Raw genomic sequence first — 12,585 nt, forward strand, 5'->3', positions numbered from 1 at the left:
TTTTTTAAAAAAGAGGGTGATATATAATAAATGAAGGTAGAAAAGATAATGTGGTAGATATACTGCCTTTATTTTAAGAATGCCCTCAATATATTTATGAGTGATATGTTACAAAATAATATAAATAGTCAAATGTAAAAATGAAAAAGAATTCCCTATATATGCATGATTGCATAAACAAAAGGAAGAAATCAGAAAGGTTACACAGCAGTGGCAGAGACTGCCATTATTAGTTTTAATTTAGACACCTATGTATTACTGAATGATTGCATTGTGTACCTATTACTACCATTTTTAAATTTTTAAAAATTTTTTAAATGACATATTTTTTTAAATTATGTATTATCAGCTAGAATTTTCCAAATGCTAATCATTTACCTATACCTGAAAACACATTAATGATAAACAACTGATATTTATGTAAGATTTTATATGTGTGTATATGTATGTGTACATATATATACACATATACCTATACACATATATATATACATATACATATACAAATACAAACACACACACATACACCTCTCAATTAAAGATAGGTAAAAATAAATATACATGGATATAAGCTTCAGAGATTTGCTGCTGCCTCAAAATCAGAGGGTAAACTGAAAAAGAAAAAAGATATGAAAAATGGAAAACATATAAAAGACAAGTCACAAAGGACATCCTAGGTAATGGTGAATAAAGATCACAAGATATTAGTTATACACTGGGGGTATAAGAAAATCAGTGCAGGGACGCCTGGGTGGCTCAGTTGGTTAAGCTACTGCCTTCAGCTCAGGTCATGATCCCAGGGTCCTGGGATCGAGTCCCACATCGGGCTCCTCGGTGGGGAGCCTGGTTCTCTCTCTGCCTCTGTCTGCTTGTGCACTGTCTCTCTGTCTCTCTCTCTCTCTGATAGATAGATAGATAGATAAATAAATAAAAATATTTTTAAAAAAAAGAAAAGAAAAGAAAATCAGTGCAGACTGAAACAGGTTACAAAGCTCTGGAATAACAGACTTAGAGAAGATGTGTATTCCAGAAGAGATCTATTCCAAAATAAATTTCCCCAAGAAGGTAAAACTGACACCAGAATGTGGAAGATTTAAAACCGACAACAGAATGTGTCGGTTTAAACAAAGTCTTTGTTTAAATCTCTCACATTCTGTTGTTTAAATCTTTTAAACTCTCTAAACTGACTTTAGAAGCACATCAGTAATACATATAGAAAACTAAGGAAACCAAAAAATAAAACAACTCCAAGGGAAACGAAAGCTGAGGGGGGAAAAAGGTCAAAGTAATGTTTATGATTCAGCTCAATCCTGAGGAGCATACAAAGAAATAGTAATACAAACTGAGAATTCCGTTTTAATCCAAATGACGAATTTTACGTGTGTGTGTGTGTGTGTGTGTGCGCGCGCGCGCAGACAGATGGAAAGATGGAAGGGTGGGAACTACGGGGCAGGGGGAGCAGCACAGGAGGAGAGCTCATTGTTCACATTCCCGAGTAGGGAATTCAACAGGAAATGTGTAAACCAAGAATCACAAAAACTGAAGCATTCTGTGTTGACTTAAAGATATGGAATTCATGCCAAGAGGATTAGATAAAAAAAAAAAAAAAAAAAAAAAAACGGAAGCTGTTACCACAGCGGAGGTGGGGGTGGGGTGTACTGTTGTTTGTGATGTATCTAATTAGCTGGCTCTTTACAATATAGGCAGGTATCAATCTAAAAAATGTGGAATTCCCAATTCAACATAAAGATATCCAACTTGGAAAAAAAAAATCACAGTGTTACTCTAAATGACAGATACTTTTCCCACAAGAAATTCATGAAAACTTCAGAAGACATACATTCAGTGTATTTTAAGAAAAGAAAATATAGGCCACCTGGAAAAATTGAGTTTTTAAACAAAGTTTTGTGTTTTTTTTTTTTTTTTTTCAATAACAGCAGTTTTTAAACCTTTCTTACTTAATAGGGTGATAACTCATCCTGGGATCTGTTTAACACTTAAAATCCTATATTCCAGAAAACTCCTCAGTCTTGGGCACACCAAGATGGCCAGTCACTCTAACAAGTTCAAAAGTATTTACTATTATAAGGCTACGATGCACAAGCCCTAAAGTACCCCAAGTACTAAAGAATTAAAGAAATAATGAAAATAAGCAGCTTTTTGAAGACTGAGTTGGATGAGGCAGGGTATAGAAAATTAAGGGAAAGTTTGAGATTTTTAAGGTCAAGAAAGAAAGCATACAGTTTACTGTAGTGAACTGTATCTCAGTAAAGCCTTTTTGTTTTTTTAAGGAAAAAAAAACATGCAAAGGGGTGAGAAGTGAAAACAACTTGAAGTTTTTGGTAATGTAAGATCAATATATTATAATTAAAATATTGTAAAGATCTGGATAAGATGACATGGAGAATAAAAGCAAAAGAAAAAAAAATTAAATTTCCCTACAACTTAAAGCCCCCTCATTGACAAGTCCTTGAGATAAGGAGCTTGTGACCTTCCTCTAGAACTCAACCACCTTGATGTTAAAACACCCTGCTAAGGGTGAAGGCAACCTTATCTTCACATTAGCCTGATCTCCAGGATCCTGTAAGTCTCCTTTAATATATAAAAATCCCTTTGGAAACTTCATCTCTAACCCCCACACCCCACCAAGATATACGTCAGCAATCATCCTCTAACCCTACAGCCCACTGATACTCATCTGAAGGGTCTCATGACTAAGGTCTTACTAGATGGTAATAAATGACCTTTTCCTCACAATAGCTAGCCCCTCAAGGTCCTGGAAACCTTGCTTCTAAATTCCTTAGAGATTTATGCTATCCCTAACTCCTTCCCAATTTGAAAGTATATAATCAGCCACCCCTCATAACCCCAGTGCAGCTCTTCCTGTCCCCAGGTCCTGTCCCTGTGCTTTAATAAAACCACCTTTCTGCACGAAGACGTCTCAAGAATTCTTTCTTGAAAGTTTGCTTCCAAACCCCAATATTTTTACATCATTAGAGGGGAAGAGATTTGGTCATGGAATAATGCAATTGCTTGATGATCTCACATTTCTTGAAATGACTAGGATATTAAAAATTCAGAACAAAACGTTAAATGAGTAAGAAACATAAAAATAAATGAACAAATCATTTTTGAAACAGCCAAGTGAAGAAAGCAGTTTAAAATCAAATGATGGTGAAATTTAAATATATATATATATATATATATATATATATATATACACATATATATGTATGTATATGTGTGTGTGTGTGTGTGTGTATATATATATATATATATATATATATATATATATAGTAATACTGGGTGCCTGGTCACTCAGTAGGTTAAGTGGCTGCCTTCAGCTCAGGTCCTGATCCCAGAGTCCTGGGATCAAGCCCCTCGTTGGGCTCCCTGCTCAGCAGAAAGCCTGCTTCTCCCGCTCCCTCCGCCTGCCACTCTGCCTACTTGTGCTATCTCTCTGTCAAACAAATAAATAAATTCCAAAAAAACTATGTATATATATATGTGTATATATATATATATATATATATATATACATATATATTGTAATACTGACAAACAGTATTACCAATGAGAAGAAAACAAACTATACCAGAAGCAATTACTCCGTTTCTATTTTCACTCATCAATACCTTTTATTCCCTTCAAATAAAAACACAATTCAAATTTCTGCTAACAACCCAAAAGTGAACTATTAGGGTAACTCAGGTAAAATGCTTTTTTTTGTTGTTGAATTATCTGGGTTACCAAAACAAAACAAAATAAAACAACAACAAAAAATTACTCTTAGATTCATACATAAAAGAAACCCTTAGAACATCAGGTGGCCATGGCTAAGATAGGAAAAGAGAAATTATATAGGAAATAAAATGTAATTCAAGGAAATAAAATATTTTAAGAATTTCATTTAAAAAACATTAAAAAATTAAATGAAAATGTTAATTGTACCTTAAAGAACCCTGCTTCAGGGCCACACCTGTCATACACACTCCAGGATTTACCTATCGCCATGATAATACCTTGCATGCTCGGTGTCATCATGATCTGCCACAGGAATTCAAAGTGAGAGTTTTTGAATGGTTAACATAAAAAAGTATCAAAAACCAAAATAACATCTTGACATGCAAGCTAAAAGTCCTTTGTTTTTCACTACTTATAAACTAACCATTGCCTATTTTATGGCAGATATGGTTCAATATACATATAAGCATCTTTCAAAGTCATCCGTACAGGGCCACAGCTAGCTCTAGATGCTACCTTTGTGCAAACCGCAAAAAGGCAACCACCCTCTTCTGAACTGAAGAATTCCAAAAAGCCACCTCCTTCTTGACAAACAATCAAAAAGTGTTGCTCTCTGAGAACCACCTAGAACAAGCAACACTCTTTTTATTTAAAAAAAGTGCCTCTTTAAGGTTTGAGGAGCTCAGCAGGAGCTCAATTTCACCTCCACTTTGCCCTGCTGGCTGGGCACCCTTACACAACAGTATGACCTGAACATCTGTGAGCTGCAGCCCTGTATCCACACGACTTAAAGTTCCCAGGTACATGCACGGTTAAAATGACACTCCAACCAGTTACAAAAACAAAACAAAATGCATCTCTGCCAACAGCATAAGCACTTACACAAAAGACAGCATTAAATGATTAATCATAATTCTAAATTTTAAAATGCCACAAGGCGTACCCCAAAACAAGCACTCAGGTACTTGGTCAATAAATTAACATTTTTACTAAAAACATGGCAGTTTCCATAATTTTCAAGCAGCAACATGGTAATGAAATAGTTAACTGGAACAATATACTGCTATTAAGTATTACATACTTAAGCATTTCTTTGTTTCTGAAATAGCTTATCACTCTTAGCTGTTCACATTCTAAAATACCTGCAAAATGAAACAACTCAGAGTACTATGAAGCTTGCTATTAGAGCAATCAAGAGATTGCATCCAACACCTCTGATTCACTGAAACTATTACCCAAATTTTGATTATACACTGAGTCACAATATACCTAATATCTGCTTCAGAAAATTTATCTGACCAGTTTCTCTCTCATAAACCAGCTTTTTATTCTCCTTATGGCCATTGCTTTCTTACACTGGCACAATAATCTTCATGTCTTTGTGACACTGCTGGTTTCAATGATTAACTCTTACATAATCACTTAACTGTAACTTCAAAGTAAGTCTGAAATGAAGTTGCTTGGAAAAACTATTTGATATATATTAAATTCTCATCCATGCCAGTAAAAACTAACAAATGATAGAATTCAAGGTCTTCCATACTATTCAGAAACAGCTTTACTGGCCCTGGCCTCAAATATAAAAAAGATCAAATGTAGGAGTCTCAAGAAAAAAGTGAGAAAAAGGGGGGGATCTGATGGTACAAGGACAATAGCACATTTTCATCTGGATTCTCAAGAACAGTGTATAAAGCACTGGAAGGCATTCGATAATAATGAATCGCTCCATTCACATTCACATGGAGGTTGCAGAAGCAAAAATACCCACCATCTATCTGCAATCAGGCTGTAAGACTTTTTGGCAGGAAATAGTAGGCGAATTATGATAATACAGAATTCAAGTAAAACAGGAAATTATTTTTAAATGTTCAAAGTTTTTTTTTACTTAACTAAACAAACCTTATTGTTATCTATCAACCTAGAAAAAACTGATCATATGTCTACATAAAAGAATTAACTCTAGAAACATTAAATTATTCTTTTGACAAATTCCATAAGCTTTCTACTTAAATTTTCATTTGAAATTCAAAGTTCTGTAAGCAGTTGGTAAGGTAATTTCAGACCAGGGTGGCCAAGCTGTATGTTATGCAGCAATACACATAAATGTGAAAGTGCATGCAGGCCCAAAGTACGTGTATTAAACAGGCACAGGCAAGCAGGAACAGTGCAGAGGTCTACAATAAAGGTACCTCGTCATCATAACCCCCCTCCTTTGACTCAATCATGAATTTCCCTACATGGGGAATCGCCACCTCTATAACTTGCTGGTTAGAAGGTGGTTGGCTTGTGGTATTTTCAGGTTTCTGCAGAAAAAAAATTATTAGTAGGAACATTAGAAAAAAGAACAAGAGATTCCTGAGTTTTTAAAAAATACCTATACTTGCTTAGTATGAGATGAAACCACCCAAAACCAACATTAGAAGTGAATGCCTTAAGTAGTAACATAAGATATATAACTTTCCTTTTACAACTCAACCACTAATTTTTTTTTTCTACAAAGCATTTTGGATACCAAATCCTTAAAAATAATAAATAGTGGTAGTTATATTTCCTACTGCTGTCTGTAAATTACAGCTGTAAATTAATTCTAGTAATTCTATAAATCCTTTCTTGACAACTCCATCGAAACAAGACATGACCTCCTCTGAACCCATGAGAGTTTGTAGGTTTTCTTTTTATGGTTTTACTTTTCTATCCTCCCTAAGAATTAATACTATATCCAATTTATATCCATAGTCTATTGTGTTTAGCTCACTCTGTATAGCCTCTAAGAGTCTTGTATGATGCACTGTACGATGTATTTATATGTATGTCTGATGAATTCTTCTTTCTGAAAAAGACGCTGGGAAGTGACATCTCTTTTTAACAATTCAATCAGATTTTTTTCTTTTCATCCTTTTCTTTGGTAACAAATTCCACACTAAGAGTAGAAGATAGTATAAAATCCAGAAAAGTCCACTCAAAGATACTAATATGGTTCATCCAAAAATACTGTCCAGATTTCAAAAAGATCTTATGTTACTGAATAAATTTATAATTAGAATATTCACTATGTACGTACAAACAAATTTCCCAAGTACTTAAGGTGCTTGAAAGCAGCTTGCTTAAGTAATTTTAGTTCGCACATTTAGTTTTCTGAAGCAAAAGATAAACTTTAGTTTTGACATAAACAAAATTGTAATAAAAGCAATTAAAAAGGCTTTATTTCATTTGAAATATATGTAAATTCTAGAGATGAAAACATTTTATGACTTTCCAGAAGTATATATGCAAAAAGAGTTTAAACAATAAAGCAAAACTAAAGGCCAAGACTGACACTGCCCCTTCTAAAAGAAATGCTACTTTTAAGCATAACATATTTAGAAAAGGTTTCCTTATTTTGAGTCCTCAACTTTTCAAGAGGAAATAACCAACCTGCAAAGTTGTTGTGATCACAAGAGATAAGCTAATCCAATACTTCATATATAATAGTTTTCTATAATGACAAGTATTACCAGTATTATAATAATATTATACTACTTTAAAGTGTTTTTATTTGAATAGAATAACCCAATATGACTAGTATACATACCTAGAGAGATATGCTTATGAAAGAAGAATTATTATGCTGGGTCTCTAACCACAAGAGTGAAATTTGATCAGGTAACTTAGGAGAGCTGTCTAGACTTTGTGGTCAATCACTTCTCACAATCAAATCAATCTAAAGTGGTATTATCTTAAGGAGAGAATATAAATTTAAGTCAAGTAGCAACTGTGAAACTGATCAGTATTTGTATATTGATCCTTATAAAACAATATATGGGTTTTGGAAAAAAAAAGTTGCACTTAGGAAAAAATAATGTTTAATAAACATTTTCAGTTACCACAGAGAGTTTCTATAGCGTAATACTGGTAAGTTATATACATGCAAACTGAGAAACCAAAGAAACTTAGGTGAATATAATAATCCTGTTGTATTATTCATCAAGTCTAATTAGATATCCTAAGGTACCATAAAAATTTTCCATATAAAGAATTTGAGGACTCAATAAAGGAAAGTACAGGTGTATTTATGTTTTTCTAATATTGTCAGGCCCTTTTACATAAACACCTCAACAAAAGCTAAACTTGAAAGGAGTTAGTAAGTGTTTCAGTTAATAAACATTCCCAAAAGAATTAAAATACAAATATTTTTATTAATGGCCTGAAATCCATTAAGTGGATTGCTTTAAAAAGTAGTTTTTCATGAAAGAGTGACTAGAAAGCTATATAACTACAACCATGTTGTAGTAACGGCCCCCTACCTTTCAACCCAGTAATTCAACTATGGGGAATCCATTCTAAAGAAATGAACTGAAATATGGAGAACATTTCATTTCTAATGGCCTATTTATAATAAGGTAAAGGTAGAAACAAATACACAGTGAGGGAGGTAAATAACAATTTAATCACTCAATGGAATTAACACTCAACCATTAAAGTTTTTCAGAGAATTTTCAACATGGGGAAATGGTTATGTCACATGTTAAATGATTAGAGAAGGCAATACATAAACAAAACTGTATATGCAGTAGTACTTCAACTACATAAAAAAATCCCAAACCTGTACACAAAAATAAAATGAAAAAAAAAAAAACTAATATATTACATGATTAGAGCTTTGAGTAGTGGGAGTACATGTGATTCTTTCTTCAAGTATGCTTTTTGTATTTTTCAAATTTTAAAATATTTCATTTAAAATTAAACAGATCCCTCTAAACAGTAAGCTGTGTATATGTTTAGAGACTATTTCTCTATGGTTTCTGTGACTATACTTTCCGGGAAATTCTTAAGCTAAGGTTGGAACTTAACATATTGTATATTTGTAAAATGATTTGCATTTAAGTAACAAACTAACAACTGCTTAGTACCTATACTAAATGCTAGGTACCTTCAAAAAAATAATTTAATCCCACAATGATCTCTATTTTATGTAAAAGCAAACTGGTGTTCAGAAAAATTAAGCACCTTATTCAAGTTTGCATAGCTAGTGAGAAGCAAAACCCATATTTAAGAACCCAGGACTATCTAATCCCAAAGTCTGAACACTCCTTTCATATACATAATTTAGTTTCTAAGGCATATTTTTAAGTGAGAAAAACCAGTATGTCATTATTATGATCCGAAGCAACTAATCATGAGACCAAGAACAGGCTGCTTCAGACAGCCACAATTAACATATTCTTAGCATTTATACAAACAACTCGGGCCTATTGTTGGTGCTACTCCAGAAGATGCACCCAATGGAAAAACATTTATGCTAGCTGTCTATCATATTCTCTCAATGTTATTCTCCTTTCTCAAGTAAAGGTGAAGTAGATTATAGGCTTATGATATTCGTATTATATTATATATATATTAGTTATGTATATGATATATATTATACATATAAATGTTATGTGTAAAATATATATTTGCAAATTTACCTGCAAATTTATGTTATACATGATTACACAAACTAAACAAATCACGTTTCTATATTAAGCTAAATAATACCTTTGGCTTTCTAGTTACAGTTAAAAGGATGATACTTATTAACCATAACATAGGCTTTAAAAATAAAATTCCTAATTAGCAAAAAGCCAAGCAATTACATTTTTAGACCAGTAGTTGCATCTACTTCTCTGCCCTTTCTAGCTCCCTAAGTTTTCTTCTTCTACCACTCCCCAAGAAGTTAGACATCTCAGATATATTACAAGAAACATTTTCCAGGCATGCTTTAGAATAGAGTTAGCAAGGGTTCATCTTAAGCTCATTTATAATCTCCAGGACATTTGCAAAATTTGGAATAATAAAAAGAAAACCTATATTAAAACATTTTTATAGTAAGATGATATAATCAAAAATTTTCATATAGGAAGTGAAATAAAAAAAGTATTTCTGGGGACACCTGGGTGGCTCAGTGGGGTAAAGTCTCTGCCTTCGACTCGGGTTATGACCCCAGGGTCCTGGGATCAAGCCCCGCAATGGGCCCTCTGCTCATCAGGAAGACTGCTTCCCCCTCTCTCTGCCTGCCCCTCTGCCTACTTGTGATCTTTGTCTGTCAAATAAATAAAATCTTTTTAAAAAAAGTAATTCTGATTATTTCACTCATCAAAACATAACAGAATACCTCATTAATTGAACATTTTTCTTAATCAAGATCCTATCACATTAAAGACCTCATTGCAATTAGCAGGTTTTTGTTGAGATTAAGTTCACGAAGTAGAAAACTGTGCTGGAAAACTGCATGTATGTCCTGGGCACCCAGGTGGCTCAGTAGTTAAGCACCTTCAGCACAGGTCATGATCCCAGGGTCCTGGCATCAAGTCCTACATCAGGCTCCCAGACCGCAAAGAGCCTGCTTCTCCTTCTGCCCCTCCTCCCACTTGTTCTCTCAATCTCTCTTTCTCTCAAATAAATAAATAAAATCTTAAGAAAATAAGAAACAGAAAAATTGTATGACCTGTTCCCTTTAGTTCTCTAGGTAGGTAATCTTCAAATACTAAAATTAGCTATCAAGTAACCTGCATTATAGCCGCTTGTGCTTACTAATAAAAAAGTGACTATAGCAAGTGAATGTTTTTGTAAGATGAAATTCTTGAAATAGCATCTCTCAGAAGGTCATATGCACTGAAAACACAGTACAATACCAATGTACTCAATTTATTGCTATAAAAACATACAATTCAAGAGCTACAACACAGGAAGGTTATAAGGACAATTCTGTTTGGACACTACTGAAATACACATAAACCACTTTGCAAGATCACATTTATCCTGCTAATAATACTCGAACCTAGAACTTCTAATATTTACTATTAAACATATTCCATGGGACAATGAAAATTACTACCTTATATTCCCAACTACTCCAATGTAGTAAGACTAAAGATAGAGGGAAGGGGTGAGGGGAAAAGAAAATAATGCTAAATTTTGTACTTCTCTTAAGTTCCAAATCAAATGATCAATTTAGACTATGATTATGATTTTTCATCAGCCCCTAACAGGAATAGAGAAATTTTTTTGAAAAAAGAAGCACTTTTAGGCACCTCAGTCAGTTAAGCTGCCAGCTCTTGATTTTGGCTCAGGTCATGATCCCAGGACCCTGGGACTGACCCCTAAATGGGGCTCTGCGCCCAGAGGGATTCTGGTTGAGGATTCTCTCTTTCCCTCTGCCCCCCCCACCCCAACCTCCCCGTGCTGCTTGGGCACTGAAGCACTTCCTCTCAAAATAAATAAACATATCCTTGAAGGGGGGGAAAAAGGCAGCATTAAAAACTTAAGCTTGAGGAAGCTCCAGCCTGAGGGTTAGGTGACAGCACTGTCCTTGATCATGTTAACATTAGTTTCTGCCCTTGGCCCTGTCTCCCCTGACTCCCATGCAGGCTGCTCTCTGAGACACTGCTGGAAATGTCATGAAGATGGCTATGCTCCCAGAGCTCAAAGAAAAGTTCTTACCGACTGCAAAACTGTTTCAGGACTTTTATCTTCATGCTCATGTGATGCCTTGGTAATTATTCGAATAGTTTCTTCTTTCAAGTGCTTTGAGAAATCACTTCTTGACGGCTGCTCTAGATATTCTGGTTCTCCTGCTTGTGCTTCATAAGAAAAGAATCAGTTGTACGTCTAATACAAATCACAGAGAGCTGTCTAAGATGAATCTGTTATTTAATGCTAATTCAAAGTTAGAGAGTAACCAATTTTACTTTTATTTAATATATCGCTCAACATATAGCACCTGCCCCAGAATTTAACCTCCCTCCTCAAAATCAGGTTCAAGAGTAGTCAATTACTGAAGAAAATACTCATTTTCTCATAGTCTATGGTTAGAAATTCGTAGCAAATTTTTCTGTCATGATAAATACCAAAAATCTCATTTTGGAGTATCATCAGCATTAAAGAAAGAGAGAAAGAAAAGAAAGAAAGAAAAGAAAGAAAGAAAGAAAGAAAGAAAGAAAGAAAGAAAGAAAGAGAAAAGAAAAGAAAAGAAAAGAAAAGAAAAGAAAAGAAAAGAAAAGAAAAGAAAGAAAGAAACATTTCGTTTGTATAACAATCCTGGTCTGAGTTTCCACAGAGTACACAGTAGCTATTTCTCTGGCCACAAAATCCTTTTTCACACCTCCCTGAACAAACCTAACCCTGAATGAACCTGATCGACCTATTTTTTCCAAACCTGCCCTGGTAATTGAGTGTTGTAAGAGGAAAAACAATTACAACCTGACAAACCAATAATAACAAATTCAAAACTTCAAATACCATCCTTGCAAAGAACTCTCAAAGTTTTATCTATCATCTAGGCTCTGAGCTCAGACACACCAAGGCAACAATGTACTCTGAATGTCCCACTAGATGTTTTATCCACAACCCCAAATGCTTTATATAAGTCGGCCTCTGCCTTTCTCTCCAACATAACTTTGTATCCTTTGCTCTTTGCTCTCCTTTTTCAGGTTATCTAATTCACAAAAAAGAGGTTTTTCCCTCTCAACCTTTAGATCTTTCCACGTTTTCTTCCCTCTGCCTATATATTCAACCTACTCTCAGTCTCCCAACTAAGAACTTCTATATGTCTTTTTGTTTAAATACCAATTCCATACGAAAGTATTCCTAATTACACCAATTTTAGAGCAGAGTTTCTCAGGTTCTTGGCACTACTGACATTTTAGATCACTCTGATTCCTTGGTGTGGAGTGGTCCCGTGCACCTGGCATCTTCCCTCTAGATGCAAGTGGTACTGTCCCTCCAGATGTGACAACTGGAAATGTCTTCAGTTTGTCAAATGTCCCCTGGGGGGCAAAATCACTCTGAAATGAGAACCACTGCTCTAAAGTAACTTATTTCTTC

The 12,585-nt window shown here is 34.4% G+C and overlaps 1 protein-coding gene across 7 annotated transcripts in view; it reads right to left on the reverse strand.

Moving 5' to 3' along the window:
- Positions 1-12,585, reverse strand: part of USP25 (ubiquitin specific peptidase 25) — a 128,817-nt gene that overhangs the window by 18,793 nt on the left and 97,439 nt on the right. For 3 of the 7 annotated variants that reach the window (XM_045088192.1, XM_045088190.1, XM_045088189.1), the window contains 3 exons: positions 11,203-11,342; positions 5,934-6,047; positions 3,952-4,047 (listed from right to left, as the gene is read on the reverse strand). In XM_045088192.1, the coding sequence (XP_044944127.1) occupies positions 3,952-4,047; positions 5,934-6,047; positions 11,203-11,342 (350 nt within the window). The remainder of the gene's footprint in view (positions 1-3,951; positions 4,048-5,933; positions 6,048-11,202; positions 11,343-12,585) is intronic. The other 4 variants (XM_045088195.1, XM_045088194.1, XM_045088191.1 and 1 more) reach the window with 3 other exon arrangements.

The sequence above is a fragment of the Mustela putorius genome, unplaced genomic scaffold (genome assembly GCF_011764305.1).
Source record: "Mustela putorius furo isolate JIRA1106 unplaced genomic scaffold, ASM1176430v1.1 tig00003834_pilon_pilon_pilon, whole genome shotgun sequence".
Taxonomy (NCBI): Eukaryota; Metazoa; Chordata; class Mammalia; order Carnivora; family Mustelidae; genus Mustela; species Mustela putorius.